The sequence below is a fragment of the Martes martes genome (assembly GCF_963455335.1).
Source record: "Martes martes genome assembly, chromosome: 4".
NCBI classification, from domain to species: domain Eukaryota; kingdom Metazoa; phylum Chordata; class Mammalia; order Carnivora; family Mustelidae; genus Martes; species Martes martes.
The window spans coordinates 120727526-120744913 of record NC_137891.1 but is presented as its reverse complement, the minus strand read 5'-3'; the positions used below and the strand labels follow the sequence as shown (position 1 = coordinate 120744913).

Here is a 17388-nt window from a genome sequence, read left to right as displayed (position 1 = left end):
TACAGTGACACAAGATAAGACCAGAGCAAGAACTTTCTGCTCCCTTTTATATTGCTTAAAAAGATAGTACCTGTAAGACTGAATTCTACTGGGTGCCTGGGTGGCTCAGTTGATTAAGCGACTGCCTTCAGCTCAGATCATGATCCTGGAGTCCCAGGATTGAGTCCTGCATCGGGCTCCCTGTTCAGCGGGGAGCCTGCTTCTCCCTCTGACAGTCCCCCCCATCATGCTGTCTCTCTCTCAAATAAATAAATAAAATCTTAAAAAAAAAAAAAGCTTCTACCTTATACCATACACAGAAATCACTTTATAATGAATTATATGGCCAACTGTGAAATTAAAACAACTAAGACTCCAGGAAAAAACATAGGAGAATATCATTATTGAGACAAGCAAAGATTTCTAAAACAGGAGCTAGAAATCACTAACCACAAAAGAAAAGATTGAGAAATTAGATTACTTAATTACTTAATTGAAATAAAAAGACTGGGGTGCCTGCGTGGCTCAGTCTTTTAAGTGTCTGCCTTTGGCTCAGGTCATGATCTCAGGGTCCTGGGATCAAGCCCCCATCAGGCTCCCTGCTCAGCGTGGGAGCTGACTTCTCCCTCTTCCTCTGCCTGCCACTCCCCCTGCTTCTGTGCTCACTCTCTCCCTCTGTCAAAAAAAATAAATAGAATCTTAAAAAAATAAAATGAAAAGACTGTTTATCAAAATAAACAAACCCCAAATCTCTCAAACAAAACCCAACACTTCTTAAAAAAATTGAAGCAATGGGGTGCCTGAGTGGCTCAGCGGGTTGAGCCGCTGCCTTCGGCTCAGGTCATGATCTTGGGGTCCTGAGATCGAGTCCCACATCGGGCTCTCTGCTCGGCGGGGAGCCTGCTTCCCTCTCACTCTCTCTGCCTGCCTCTCTGCCTGCTTGTGATCTCTCTCTGTCAAATAAATAAACAAAATCTTTAAAAAAAAAAAAATTGAAGCAAAGCTAGAATTTGCCATTATTTTGGCCTGTTCCTAATTTGCCAATGTTTGGATGAAGAGCAACATGCTGACCAAAGGTGTTAAATCACCTCATGAAAAGGTGTGCTCACCACGAAAAGACATGGAGAAAACTTACGTTTCATAGTGCTTAGGCTACATATGATTCCAACTATGTGACATTCTGGAAAAAAATAGTACAGAAACAATAAAAGATCAGTGGCTGCCAGGGCTGGAAGGGGAAGGGAAGAGGAAGAGATGAGTAAGTGGAACAAAGGACATTTTTCGGGCAGTAAAACTGTCCTGTATGATATTACACTGGTGGATACATGGCTTTACCCATTTATTAAAACCTATAGAACCAGGGTGCCTGAATGGCTCTGTCAGTTAAGTGTTCTACTCTTGATTTCGGCTCGGGTCACAATCTCAAGGTCATGAGACCGAGCCGTGCATCTGGCTACATGCTCAGTGGGGAGTCTGCTGGAGGATTCTCTTCCTTTGCCTCTCTCTGTGCTAGCACACGGACTATCTAAATAAATATACAAAATCTTAAACAAACAAACAAATCTGTAGAACTGCACGGCACAGAGTGAATCCTAATGTAAACTATTAACTTTTGTTAATAAGGTTTTAAGACTAGTTCATCAATTCTAACAAATCTACCACACTAATGCAAGATGTGAAATGGAAAACAGAGGAAGAGGGGGTAAATGGGAACACTGTACTTTCTGCTCAATTTTTCTACATAAAACCATGCTAAAAATAAAGTCTATTAATTAAGATAAAGTTTTAAAAGTGACCTCACAACTGTTTTTCTATGAAGTGATAATATGGCACCTGTAAAAAGTAACTATTTCATTCCTGCATTCAAGAACCTGCCAGTCTGACCTTCTAGTTTATGTATTTTCAGCAACAGGTGGTTTTCAGTATTTAAAGGAAAAAAAAAAAATTGACTCCATAGGATTCAGAAAACCCAAAAGGCTAAGTTTCTTAAAACCTTAATTTTATTGTCTGTATAGTTAACAGCCTGAAAGAGAACTCAGTGTTATAAACTATAAATGTAAGTGATACAGCATATCTAAATTCTTTTTGATTCTGAGTAAATTCTATTTAAAGTAACCACATATCAAATTTTATTTATTTATTTATTATTTATTTTTCCCAAAGACTTTATTTATTTATTTGACAGACAGAGATCATAAGTAGGCAGAGAGGCAGGCAGGCAGAGAGAGAGGGGAAAGCAGTCTCCCTGCTGAGCAGAGAGCCCGATGCGGGGCTAGATCCCAGGACCCTGGGACCATGACTGGAGCCGAAGGCAGAGGCTTTAACCCACTGAGCCATCTAGACGCCCCTCAAATTTTATTTTATTAATGAAATGAAAAGCTTGCTTCGGCTTTTTAACGAGACTTCTTTCAATGTAATGCCACTATTTTCTTATGCCTCACTGAAGGTGAAACATACTTCCCATAATCTTTAGAAAATGTTACACTACAAAAACCACTCAGGCTTGAAAAAAATTTATCTGAAGAATATGCCAATCTTCTTCGTGACTGATAAAGGCATCAGTCTATCCTGAAATGCAACTTGATCTCACAACTTGAAGTAATGTTTCTATAAAAATTGGCACATATAAAAAAAGTATTTTAGGTATTTACTTCCTATTGAAATACCTGAAACTTCCCCCAAAAATAGCACTATAATTGAAAAACTTTTATTGTTAATAGCATATCTCCATCTCTGCTTTTTAAAAGTAATGGAAATATATGAGACACATATCAGAAAATAGGCAGAATTATAATTTAAATAAAAACAATGACAGCATAAAATTTATAAAGGTGTAAAATTAGCCAAACTCTGTTATGATAAAAAGACACATCAGGCTAATGGCCCACTTGTTCCAAAAAGTATTAAAGACAGAACTGGCACATAGATACACACATATAACATTTTGCTCTAGTTCTTTGAACTTGTACAGGGTCCTCATTTTAAAAGAGAATGAAAAGTACAGAAAAATATTTTTAAAATCTCACCAAATTACACGCCATCGCAGGCTTTTGCCGAGGCTTTTCTGTAGGAATAAAAAAGCAAAGGTTGTGAAAATCCTAAGAAAACTGTATTGATTAGTAAGGTTAATAAGAAATGTATTTTGGCAAACTGATATCCTAGGTGGTTCAAACTCCCTTAGATTTTCCTCCGCATCAGAGGGGGACTCTGTAAGTGTCTCTAAGCCCAAGAGACTGGGAGATTCTTTTCAGTACACTAGCAGTTTTCCTGTTAGTGATTGGCTTTATTACCATATAGATGTAGCTTAACCTGCAAATTTACTGCTGAATAGTTGGAAAGGACTATGAAACTGTGAAAATTTTAGTACAAATACACTGAGACATTATTCCCAGCCTTAGACTCTATTCTCAAATAGAAAAATGTTCCCTATTAAAGTTAGTCTTTACATAAAAAATTAAAGTTAGTCTTTCACATAAGAAATGTGAAAACACTTGAGACCTCAAAAATGCAAAGAATAGAAAACACTGAAAAGCACATGATCAACATGATTTTCTTTAACTATCTCAAAGTATGCTTCTTTTGTCCTAAAAAAAGTCTAATGACAAAGTATAGGTTCCACTGCATTTTAAAAGACATATATCAAATGTTGTCATTACAGCAATTTTATAAAAAGACTGATACACTTTCAAATATTTTTTGTTGTTATTAAAAAAATAAAAGGCTGTAAACTGTCATTGATGGGAAACAGCACGTGATCTCAAGGGAAGAAACATCTCACTAGAGTTTCCACAAGTTCCTTCTTCTTCTAACTGCAGCTCTGGTGGCAAAGGAGGAGCCCCAGGGTCCCCAGGTCTGGGAAGCGTAGTTGAAGAAAAGGTGGGATTTTCAGTTCTGCCAACTTCGAGAACAGGCAAATTCAGAGAAGACTCAGTAGAAAAAAATGGGGCGGTGCTGGATTCTCCTTCGGGATGGTATATGACAGTGGATGCTCTCAGTTTTTCAGAGAAATTACTCTCATCTGAATTTGATCTAGAGAAGTTGTTTGTAGCTCCACCTGGGAAAGGCTCACAGCTGCTACATTTCAGTCCTACAATAAAATTATTCAGATGTAAATGAAAAAAGTAACTTAAAAAATTGAGCCCATACCCATCTTGTAAGTTTTTAAAGATTACAAGCTAGTTACCACACAACCAAGATTTAAAGAGCAATTTATAAATTCTGCCATAATCCATTTCACGTTTCATTTGCTTTTCCCAACAACCATGAAGTATATCATTATGTTTATTTCCTAGATAAGGAAATAGTCTCAAGAAAACGAAATGACATGCTATAATTCACATTTAATTTGTATCCTTACATACTTATATACTGAATGACCTGGAAAAAATTAAGTAGCCCCTAAAATTTTTCATAAAATAAGAAATAGCTGTCACAACTAATATTCTTTAGCATTCCGGCATAAAATGTATTACCCAATTAAAAAACAAACTTTAAACAGAGCATATGCTAAAATTCTGAGTTAATTAATACCAATTATGGATTCTTGAATCCCAGGGTGTTAGAAGTAGGAGGGATTTCAGAGGTCCTCTGGGATAGCTTCTACTAGTAGAGACGAAAAAATAGAGGCCCCAAAGTTAAGTAGTGCCCAACATTCCAGAACTACCTCATGGGAAAGTGAGAACTATAATCCAGGTCTCCTCTTCACATCAAATAATGTCCTGGTTCTCAAATTAACACTTTACTTAAATGACAATGGTTGCTCTGATCAAAGAATTTTACCACATCCAATGGGTATAGCTAACAATTAGCCTCAGGGTGAAAGAATAAACACACACAAATTTTATCTTTCTGTTAGTTTTAGCAAATATTTAACTTAACCATCTGGAGACACAGATCCTCCTGAATTGACAAATTTTATGTCAAATCTGTGATGTCTATAAAGTACATTTATATGTCACTTTTTTCCCCACTAGCTCTTCAACTTCACAATGCATTCAGCATTTCTGTTCCATGCTATAGAAACTTTTTTCTAAAATATGGCTCAGGAGGGGAGACTTCTAAGGTGCCCCAATATGGGCTTACAGAGTTTCTTAAGGGCAGAGCCCTAGATTACTCTTCTCTGTATCCCGAGTGCCCAGAACAGCTGGAGGACAGCTATATCACATGCACATTTATTTATTTAAGTGTGCTACAGAAAGGCACAGGGAGAGAGAGAGAGATGGGATTCGTGGGGAGAGGAGACTTAAACAGTGCAGGAAATTCTCTGTGGTATTCCAATTAGTGATGTGTGCTCCAGGGTGAGGGTGAAGCACAGAAAGTGAATTTGCTATGCCATTTATCAATTTCCATTCCCACGCCTCTCTCCTCATGCCAGACTGAGTGTGACTCTAGTGTTTAAAGTTAAGGATGACTTACAGGACATGACTCTTACAAGCATATCCTAACCACTTCATTCTGTGATCAACTGGTAGAAGAAGAACTATCAGAGCTGGACTTAAAAATACTTTGCCTATATATTGTACTTCATGTGTGATGTGCATTTTCAGGGGTTACTTCTGAATAGATCGATCTTACATTCTGCAGACTTCAGAAGCAAACACATGTGTATACCGGGATTTTCTTGAAGTTTTGTATAAATGGTATTGTTAAATGAATAAAAAAACAGAACACTGAGTGATAATCCATTCTTCCAATGAAATGACATAAGGTAAAAAAAAAAAATGTAAATAAAATGTAATTCTGAAGCTGAAACTTTTTGAATAAAAACAAAACAATCATTTCTGGGTTTTTTTGTTTTACATTTTACTTTTAAAAGCATTGTCGCATTTAAATGAATTCTTGGACACCAACATATCTTACCTTTCAGATGTTCTAGTTTTATATTTCTAAGTTTTAGCACTTCATCTGTAATCTTCTGAATCAGGAAGTTCTGTGTTTTTTCTCGCCGAATAGATTCAACCAGGGTATCCAGTCCTTTGGGGTTTTCTTGTAAGTAGTCTAACAATTTTCCAGCCCTTTTTCTACTTGATGTTCGGCAAGAAATTTCTTCAGTGTCTTCTCTGCTGAGTATTTTTTTTGCACGTAGATGATCAAAATGTCTCTCAGCTATGATTTTTTCACATAGGTATACACGCAGATTTTCTAAAGCCTAAAAGACATAAAACTGTGCTTCAGTTTTGTTTTTTTTTTCAACACTTGAGGAAATCACATAGGTGACTGATTATTAGTTAGGAATCTTAACTGGTGGGGGAAAACATACTGAAGTCAGGAGGCTCAGGCCTACTAAAATCCATGTTATTAAGACAAGGGCCAAGTAAACAGAAGTAGGTCCTAAACTAAACATTCCTTGCAGCTTCTGTCTTGCTTTAATTTAATCTCACCTTCACAGCTATAAACCAAGACCAGGCTATTATGAGGAGGAAACTGGCTGAATCTAGAGGGCCTGTGTCTGTGGACATAGGGAGGTATGCTCAGGGCCTCCAACCTCAGGGGTAAAGATGAGAGCAGAGGCTTCCATGTTAGTTACCACTGAACAAGGAATCCAGGATTAGTCAGGACCAAAGAGGATAACTTAGTGAGGCCTCATAATTTATAACTTTCTCACGTTTGTAAATTTTCCACTTTCCTGGAGTAAAACCGTTAGAGTTTCTATCCTAGAGTAAGAGTGTCTTTCCTAGAGTAAAACCGTAAGAGTCCACAATGTGTCTATCTTTGAAGTCAGTTGGAAAGACTATACCCTAATTCAGTGGGTCCGCTGGTAGAAGGGAAGTGGGCAAGGGACTGGGGGAGTATGCTAAAGAAATAGTGAATGTTGGACGAAATTAAAGAAACGAGGAAAAGGAAATCACAGAAAACAGGCTGAGATCTGAGAAGTACCTCAGGGAACTTAATTAGCAGAAAGCTGATGTGGGTCCCAATAAATAGCATTAATAATTTGATGCCAGTAACTGTATTCTAGCTCTTCTTGCATTTACTAGATATGTGATCTTGGGTAAGTAACTTAACTCCTCCGTGCCTCAGTTTCCTCATCTGAGTATTATGAGGAATAAAATAATAAATGTAAAGTACTTAGAAAAGTGCCTGGTACACAGTAAGTCGTCAACAAATATTATGACTAATTTGACTTACAGTTATCACGAACAAGCTAGCTAAAGGCAATGGAAGATCTTGCAAGTATCCCAGTATGTGGTGGCAGGAAAGTAGGCTGGGTGAAGGGTTCTCATAGTTCTCAGTCCACAGAACTTCCACATTCATTTATTTATTCACACAGCAAACATTTCAAATATCTAAACACCTAATATGCAGAGTGCTGAGCATACAAAGATGAACAAGACTTGAATCCTGTACACAAAGGGCACATGGTCTAGTTGGAGAGTAGTATCAAACACAAGCCAATAATTATAAGATAATGTGGTATGACACAGAAAACAAAAACAAAAACAAAAACAGCCCACAAGTACTGGGGAAGCACAGAGTAAACAACTAACCATACCTCCATGATCTGGGAAATTTACAGAGGCTATACTTGTAGCATGAAGATGCACAGAGGGGAATACGAACAAGTCTGGGGGTAGTTGGGATGCAGGGTGCATGTGAAACAGTGGTAAGAAACTGAGTTGAAAAGGAAACAGGTTGGATTATGGAAGAATCTTATAATATGTTGAGGAACATACAATTCACTGTAGCCACAAGAGTCATCAAAGGTTTATAAATAAGAAGCAATTAAAAAACTTTTGCAGAGGACTGGGGGGAGCAAAAACTGGGAGAACTGTAAGGAGACTGCTGCAATATTTCCCATAAGCTATGCTGAGTGCATGAATTTAAGCTTTGCGGATGGAGAGAGAGAATAGATTTCAAAACTGAACTCCTTGGAAAAAACCTCTTCCGTTGTCATCTCTACGACTTATATGCTGATTATCGCCAAGTTTGTGTATGTGATCAAGACTTTCTAGACTTAGCCCAAAGATACTTCAAAACCAAATTTGTTATCTTTGCCTGTCCTTTTCCTCTGATATTCTTAACTCATTTGGGAGTACCACCGTCCATCCAATCATGCAATAAACCTACCACTCATCCTCCACTTCCTCTCCTTTGCTCACTTGCCACATCTGATCACCCACCCACCAAGTCCTGTCAATTTACCCCTTACGTTTATCTAATCTGCCCCTTTACTTCATTTCTATTATTAGCACTGCCTTAACTCAGGTCTTCATCAGATGTTGCATGGACTATTAACAAACAAGACACCTAGTTGTACTTCCTATTTCTTTCTTCCTGCTCAAATTTCTCCTTCACACATCTATCAGATCTTCCGATTTTTCAAGAGAAAATGGAAATCTGGAGTGTTACGTGAATTCTGCTAATATTGAAATGTTGTCAGTGAATTCTGTAAAAATTTAAAACTTGGTTTTATTCCACTAACTTAGAAGATAAAGTCCTTCCCTTCGGCGGAACAGTTGAGAGGCCAGGAGTGGGGCACTGGATCAGGCCAACTTCAGTTCAGATCTTAAATCTGCCATATACTCCTGTAAGAGCTGGGACAAGTAACCTAAGCTTTGGGTTATTTATAAAATAGTGATAAACACTTACCCTGCAGGACTGCTGGAAGATCTAAGTAGGAGAGTGAATATGAAGACTTGAGACAGTCTCTGATACACAGTAAGTACTCGATAAATAACAGCTGTTTGATAATGGGAGACAGGGTACTTTGTAATTTGGATCCTATCTACCTCTGGAGCTTAATCTATCACCCCCTCTACCTGTCCTGGTACTTTATGTTCTACCTAAAAACTGCTGTCCGTCACTCCCTAGTTCTTTGTGTTATTACTTTGTTTTTCTCTTTTCATACCCCAAGTCCCTATTTATCATTTATGATGTGGCACAGTGGTCACCTCCTTTAGGAAGCTTTGCTTAAACTCCCCAAAAGGAGTTAGGCACCCCTCTCCTCTGTCCTCACGGCACCCTATGCATTTAATTCACTTGTCTATATACCACGACTCCACTTCTTATCTCCCAATTCACTTCCGATCTGTGTCACTACTCTTTTCAGCTACCAATAACCTCCTCACTGTCAAATCTCATATTTGTTAGTCTTCATCTTATCTCTCAGCGGCATGGACACAGCTGACCACTCACTCCTTCCTTGAAATACTGGTTTCTTGTCCTATATGAATACAACACTCCCCTGGCTTTATTTCCACCTTTGGGGCTATAACCTTTCACTTTATAAAACTCCCCTATGATCTCCCTTTTCCCTTCCACCTCTCAACTTCCAAGGTGAACTCATTCAATCCTACACTTATATTTCCAGCGTAGATCTCCTTTCTGATCTTCAGACTTGTAGGTCTAATTGCTGATTTGACATTTTCACTTACCAGTCTGATCCCACTCTTTCTCAACTCAATCCATCACCAAGTCCTATCATTTCTATTTCTAAAATGCATCTGGAATTCGCTTGTTCTATCCATTTCCACTGCTTTCACCCTGATCCAAATCACCATCAGCTCTCAACTATATAAATTCCAACAATCTCCTCACTGGTTTCCCTCTTTTTCTTTTTTTTTTCTTTTTTGAAGATTTTATTTATTTATTTGACACACAGAGAGAGAGAGAGTGAAAGAGAGAGCACAGGCAGAGGGAGAAGCAGGCTCCCCCCTGAGCAAGAAGCCCCATGCGGGGCTCAATCCCAGGACCCTGGGATCATGACTTGAGCCAAAGGCAGCAGCTTAACCAATTGAGCCACCCAGGTGCCCCTGGTTTGCCTCTTCTTACTTTTGCTCTCCTCAGTCCATACAATAGGTAGAGGAACTAAAAATATAACATAGTTCTTCAATAGACCCTAGTACACTTGGGGAGAAAAAATCCTAACGCTTTATTGCCATCTGTAAGGCCCTTCAGGAACTGGCTCTAGCTCACCTTCATAACTTCATCCCAGGGCACCCTCTGCCTGTGTTTTCAATTTCCCCAAGTCACCAAGGTCTTCCCTGTTTTAGGTCCTTTGCAAATTCTATTTTGCCTAGAATATTATTCCCCCAGTTCTGTCATATTCTTCAGCAACCAGTTTAAAAGTAACCTTCCCTGACCATCCTATGTCAAGTAGATTTCCCCTGCTACGTCTCAGTACCTGTCTGTCTCCTTTATAGTACTTACCATAATTTGCAATTATATATTCGTTTTCAACCTTAATGACCTGTATGTCTGAAGCAGAGTGTCAAGTAGATAGTTTCAGATGAATGGAAAATTCACTGCACTTATACTGTAATTTGAAATTATTAATTCATGTCCATCTACCTCCTCCCAAGAAATCAAGCTCTTTTCAAACTGGGACTGTGTCTTAGTCTTTAATTTTTGACCTGTTAGAATCATGCATGCCTCACAGCAGCTTGAATTCTTATTTATGAAACCGAACAAAATTCAACTCAAAAGATGAGGTAAACAACTAGAGGAGGTGGGGGGAGAGCATAGTGAAAAAGTGGGACTTGCTAGGAGGATGGGTGGTAGTGGTATACTATCCATCAAGACAGAGAATACTGCCATGGACAGTAAGCCGCTTTGGGGAAGGGATGATAAAAAGTTCAGTTTTTGACAAGACAAGGAGTGTGCAGAATATAAAAGTGGATTTCCAGTAGATATTTGGAAATAGGACCTAGAGTTGACAAAGAAGGGAGTCCAAATACATGCATGATAATTTTAAAGCCTTCTGAGGTCATCAACCATTTTGAAAATAGCATGAAAAAAATTTCTAAGGAAAAAAATGTGCATATACTTTTTTTTCCATAGACCTCCTGAAATCCACTCATGATTCCCCAAGGTTATGAATTTCTGATACAGCTGTAAATTGAAATCATAGAGATGGATAATATCAATGAACTGATAGTAAAAAAATGAATAAAGACCTGGAAGACACTTAACAACTGTGTCTGTGTACAGGTTTTATATTTATGCTCACCTGTAACCTTTCACAGCCTTTTGTTATCAGCTGCAAAATGGGAATGACAATTATTTCCCTTAGAGGCTGCTGTAAAAACTAAATGGGAACACTGCAATTTGTGTGACAAAGAATCTGGAACACCACAGGCCTAGCTCTTAAAGTTCATGGGTCTACTGGCACAAATTTATATAAGACAACACTCATATATTCTATGGTAGTTATCAATGTCCCAGTCTTATCTCAAATAGACTATAAAGAAGAGGGCTGATTGTCCTTTTTTTGTATCTTTCTAGACCCAAGATGAGTACTTTCCATACACTAAGTGCTCCACAAAAATCTGCTGAATGAGGAAGCTAAAGGCACAAATCCCAGTCATACGCAGCCAGTTTCCTTTTACTAATGAGTCACGCCAATTGCAATTATGTAATCATGAGTACAGTGTACTAAACTTTTCAAGGTAGGGAAAGGGGAAAATTTTAAGGTAAATGAACATTTAAAAGTATGCTGTCTTGTCCAGTTCATAAATATGAATCTGTATAAGTACTAAAGTGTTAAACTGGAACTCATTTTCTGTTGAGGTTCTGTGTTTAATTTGAAATGACATGAAGTTATTTCAGTGGTACCCATATAGGTCTCATTCAGCAAAACAAGTAATTAGAAGCAAAAGAAACAAGAAATACCGTAACAAGTAAGTGTTAAGTATCAAGATTTAGGCAGTTTTGCAGCGTCCAAGCAAAAGACCATAATTTCGGTACTGAATATTTTCAGCATTTACCTGTAAATTAATTTTTGGCTACATGCCCTCCCACCCCTCAATTTAAATATGTGGGCGTTTGCTTACTAGGGGAATTCCAGGTTGTGCTTTCAGCTGTTGAGCTTCCCCCAACCCCCCTTATAAAAAGTTTCACATATTTGCTCCACTGCTTGGGGTCCTTTAACTGGTCCAGCTTTCGCTCCAGGTTGAGCCATCAGCCTAAGGATTCTGGCTCAAGATGAACCTGGGCAGTCGATTCCCAAAAACGCCCATCCACAGCGCAGTGGGGGTAAAAATCACCAGTGAAGAGCGGGCAAGAGCTGACTGTGAAGAAACGCTCCAGTGGACAAGGTTTCAGGAATCCAAGCCCTGCTTTTAGCGATTTTAAACGTGGATTAACAGGTCACGAGGGATCACTGCCACTAAGGTCCCTCGGGTGCCGTCCTGCGGTGCCTGGACCTTCCGCTTCTTCCACCCGAAGGCTCCTCTTCCGACTCGGACTCCCACTCCGGGTTTCCGCTTTCCTCGCCCGCCGGGCCGCAGCCTGCCCCAGCCCACCCTCGACCGCCGGCCCTGGGCGGCGCCTGGGCAAGGTGGTACTACTCACGTCCTTCTTCACTTCTGTCAGGTCCTCCTCGGTAAGGGACGGCGCGGTGGGCTCCATGGCGGAGGAGGGAGTAAGTGCTTCTTCCGGGTCCGGGAGCTCCGGCAACACCGCCCGGCCAGGCTGGGGACTTGGGCCTGCGGGTGAAGGGGGAGAAGGGCAGGCGGAACGGGTCGAGAGGAAGAGAACTGCCCCTTCTACAACAGAGGGGCGCAGGAACGAAAGCGCAGAGCTTCCGGCTCCGCCTCTGGGGCCGAGGGCGCCGCAGACCCAGCCGTCCCAAAGCCCGGTTCCGTGCGGCGCTCCTTCCTCTCCCGGAGACTTAGGCGCAGGCTCCGCCCCCCGACGAACCGGGGTCAGTCTTAGAACCCGCCCCATCTCAGAGGGAGCCAATCGGTGACGGCCAGTGGGCCAAGCCTGTCCCTGCCCCCCGGCCGGATCCTTTCAGGAGTGGCTCCGCCCACAGCCCCCACACGTCATTTGCGAGGAGGAGCCGGTTGGCCTCCCAGTCAGGACTCGTTTCCGTGGGTGTGGCCCGTTGCTCCTCCCGCCGCACGCCCCGCCTTCGCAGACTGCTCACGGGTGGAGGCGGATCTCAGCCTGTCAGTACATCTGGGTTCCGCCCCTTTTCCCAGACTCTGCCCTACAGTTTCCGGGTGCTGCGCTAACCCACTGACTTGTTAGGCTATTTGCTCGCGTGCAGGTACCGGCGCGTGTACACACGAGGCACACGCGCCGCTTAACTACAACATTAAATAAATTTTTGTAAGAAAAACCACCTATAATCCTCTCGTTTTAATACCTAATTTAACGTCTGCATACTTTTTTGGTCACTTTTTCATAATCCTGTTTCCTTATTTGTTCATCTGTGTGATGAAGATACGTCTAGCTTACGCCTCTCACAAGGCTGCTGTGAGAATCAAATGATTCTATATATGTAAGGTTCTTAGAGGTACTTGGCACACAGTATGAACTCAATTTATTATCTTGTATGACTCAAACATTGAGTCCTTACTAATATGTCCTAGCTATCTTATCCTGGAAGAGTTCTATTTTTATGGGGGGAGATTGATGAACAGACAACTATTTCCAGAATGGTATCTAACTCTTAATAGAGGTGTGTACAAAACAACATGAATAATGAATAATGTGGGTGAGAAATTCAAAACACAGCATGGGCACAAGACATGTTTGGACAACATGATAAATAAACTGGATGGTGTTTGAAGTGATGACAGAAATGATAAGAGGAACAAAGACAAACTTGGGAATGCCAACTTTTTTTTTTTTTTTTTTTAAGAAAACTCTACACCCAACATGAGACTCAAACTCACAACCCAATATCAAGAGTTGTATGCTCTACCCCCTGAGTCAGCCAGGCGGACACCTCTTGGGAACTCTAACATTTAAAGGAAAGGGAAAGCAAAAGAACCAGAAAAGAACAATGTTGCCAAAGTCACACCAATGTAGTTTAGATCAGGTTGCATCATAAGCTTCTAACATTTACATTACATCATATGTCTTTTCCTATGTTGATACACAGTACGAGTCCAGTTTTTTCTGATTGCTTAATCTTCCCTCATCTTGGTATAACCCAATTTACTTAACAATTGTGCTTTCATTTCACAAATATTTACTGAATGCCGACTATGTACCAGACACTGTTCTAGGTGCTGAGGAAAGAACTACGAACAAAATAGATAAAAATTCCTTTCTTTCTGGAGTTTAAATTCTAACATACATGTGTTTTGGAGCAGGGCAGATAGACATTTGGAAAATGATATGTAAAGTTATTATGTTAGAAGATGATAAATGCTAAGATAAAATACAAAACAAGAAAGTAGGATGAGGGTATATAGAATGTTAACATTAAAATTTCTTGATTTAAGTATAATTAAAGTACAGTGTTCTACTGGTTTCAGATGTACAGCATAATGATTTAACAATTCTCTACATTACTCAGCACTCAGTGCTGGAGTGGTAATATTTAAATCAGGGTGGTTAGTGAGGATCTCACAGAGAAGGGGAGATTTAAGTTACCACGTGAAGGAAATGAAGGAATGAGTCATGTGGACATACAGAGAAAAACATTAGGAGTAGAGGGAACAGCCTACGAAAAATATCCAGTGGGACTGGGAAGGAGCTGAGGTCCTTATGTGCTGCTATAAATGTGTACTCTGACTTTACTCTGAGTCATATGGGTGTACTCTGAGTCAAACGGGAAGCCACTGGAGGGTTCCGAGCAGGGGAGTGACATGATCCGATTTATGATTTGAAAAAGGAACACTTTCACTGTTGTCTTGAGGGGAAAGAAGATGGAAAAGGGGAGACGGGCTGTTTCCAAAACAGCCCGTCTCCCCAAAAAGCCCAGGGAAAGGGTTAGGGGGCTGTTTCCAAAATCCAGGCAGCAGGAGGTGGTGGCTCAGATCAGGGTTAGTAACAGCGAGGGTGGTGGGAACCTTTGGAAGAGAAGTAGGGATGTGATTTCGTTTCCTTTCAAAAGGGTGACCCTGGCTGCTGAGAGTAGACTGTGGGTGTAAGGGTGGATGCAGAGACAGCTGGAGGATACCCCAGTGATCTAGGGAAAGAGGAGGGTGGCGTGACCAGAGTGGGAGCGGTGGTGAGCATTTCCCCCATGTTTACCCTAAGTTATTCCCCATTTGTCATTGTTGTAAACAATTTTGTCTCCCAATTTTTCATCTACGTATTCTCCATCGTTTTTTCTTCTGAATTATCATTTCCTTTCCATAAATTCTCAGGAGCAGGAGTACAGAGCCCAAGGAGACATATTTTCCTATATATTTCCACAACTTCTCTCCAAAGTATTGGTCCATCTGTATGTGGAAATGAACTGTTTGACCACAACCATACAAGGTCTGCTCATGAAGGAGTGGATTCAGCATCCATCAAAGTAAAGTGATTTGAATGATGCCAAGGTGACACATGAGTTGTGATAGAACCATTAGGAGATGGTTATTGTTCTGTTGTTCTATTATTATTTATCTGTTTAATTTTTTTATATTTTTAAAAAGATTTTATTTATTTATTTGACAGACAGAGGTCACAAGTAGGCAGAGAAGTAGGCAGAGAGAGAGGAGGAAGCAGGCTCCCTGCTGAGCAGACAGCCCGATGCGGGGCTCAATCCCAGGACCCTGGGACCATGACCTGAGCCGAAGGCAGAGGTTTTAACCCACTGAGCCACCCAGGCACCCCTATCTGTTTATTTTTATTCTTTTTTTTTTTTTTTTCAAGAGAGAGAGAGTGCCCACGCACACATACCTGTGAATGGGGGAGGGGAAAAGAGAAGTGGGGGTGAGGGTAGAGGGAGAGGGAGAGAGGGAATCTCAAGCAGGCTCTACACCAGCACAAGAGCCCCGTGGGGCTCAGTATCATGACCCTGAGATCATGACCTGAGCCAAAATCAAGAGTTGGATGCTTAACCCACTAAGCCACCCAGGCCCCCCTGTTTTTCTTTTTTAAACAAAACATTTAAAGCACACCAAACTATAAAGAAAAATATTACAAACATCTATATTTACTACCAAGATTTGATAAATATTGCTATTCTGCCACATTGCCTTGTGTTACCACTATTGGTTACCCAATGTTACTGGCAGACATCTCTGATTCTTAAGGCTTCTTTCATGACTCTTTTTATCCATCTGACTTTTTCCTTATTGTTGACCATTATCTCATTTCTGACACCACCAACCTCCTTCTGTCCTCAGTATACAGTTCTTTACTCATTTACACTTAACTAAAAAGTGTATGCTATGTGTCAGAAGTGGGAGTTATGGAGAGAGGATCAGAGATTGAGAGGAACTGAGTGAGGAGATTAGGAATTTTTTAAAGCTGAGAGGTTACTCGTTCGCTTTTGAGGCCATGTCTCAAGTTCCCATGTTGATAGTCTGTATCAAAGCAGCCACATCTGAACATCATGTGTCCAATCACAAAGCTGCTTCATGACAGGCCTTGCAGTTCCCAGTCCCGTTTTCTTTCTAGTGCACCGTACTTCCTTCATAAGCAGACACATTTCCCCTTCTCTGCTAAACCACATGGTCAGACCGTAATTGTAAAGGATTGGGCACCTTGTCAAGAAATAGCCTTGTCCATTCTCTACCTTGCAATAAGTTGATCTTTCCCCACGCCCCTCCATTCCTGCCTCAAGTTCTAGGTGAACCATCTGTCTCCTACCATGAAATACAAGGCATCTGATAAAGGTTCCATGAAAGATAGAGTTTAGATGCTACAAACACAAGACAGCATGTCATAGTGGCTAAATATGAAGATGGTTGGCATCTGACAGACTTAGGCTGGTGTGTTAGTTTCCCAGAGCTGCTTTAACGAATGACCACAAACTGGGTGACTTCAAACAACAGAAATGTATTCTCTTGCAGTGCTAGAGGCTAAAAGTTAAAAACTGGCAGGGCCGTATCCCCTCTGAAGACTCTGGGAAAGACTGTTTCCTTGTGTCTTCATAGCTTCTGGTGGTTGCCAGAAATCCTTGGCATCCCTTGGCTTTGGAAACATGACTCTAATCTCTGCATCCATGTTTACCTGGCCTTCTCTGTTTTCCCACTGTTTCTTTGTCTCCAAATTTCCCTCTTCTTATAACATCACTAATCATTGGACTTAAGCCCACTCTAAGTCTCTTAACTCAAATGCAACTATAAAGACATTGTTTTCACATAAGGTCACATTCCCATGTTCCAGGGAACATAGATTTTGTGAAGACACTATTATACTCAGTACAGTTGGACTCTAGATTTGCTAATTATCAGCTATATGACCTGGGAACAACTAATAAACACTCAATAAAGGCAGCTATTATAGGGATGCAGTGGGAGGGAAGAGGAAAGCATTTCTGACTGACAAGACAACATGAAAGAGTATATTTAGATTTTTTTCTAAGACTTTGTTTATTATTCGAGAGAGAGAGACAGAGACAGAGAGCACAAGCAGGGAGCAGAATGAGAGGGAGAAGCAGGCTCCTTGCTGAGCAGGGAACCTAATGCGAGGCTCAATCCCAGGACCCTGGGATCATGACGTGAGCTGAAGGCAGATGTTTAACTGACTGAGCCGCCCAGGCACCGTCAAAGAGGTATATTTAAACTGGACCAG

General features: G+C 40.6%; 1 protein-coding gene across 1 annotated transcript; it reads right to left on the bottom strand.

The window, feature by feature from the left end:
* Positions 1–1967: 1967 nt before the first annotated feature.
* Positions 1968–12719, bottom strand: BCL10 (BCL10 immune signaling adaptor). Its single transcript, XM_080800174.1, has 3 exons — positions 12271–12719; positions 5839–6127; positions 1968–4066 (listed from the first exon to the last, which is right to left on the bottom strand). Exons 1-3 carry the CDS (start codon positions 12643–12645, stop codon positions 3711–3713), a joined length of 1020 nt encoding a protein of 339 aa, XP_080656300.1. The 5' UTR covers positions 12646–12719; the 3' UTR covers positions 1968–3710.
* Between the last annotated feature and the right edge of the window lie 4669 nt (positions 12720–17388).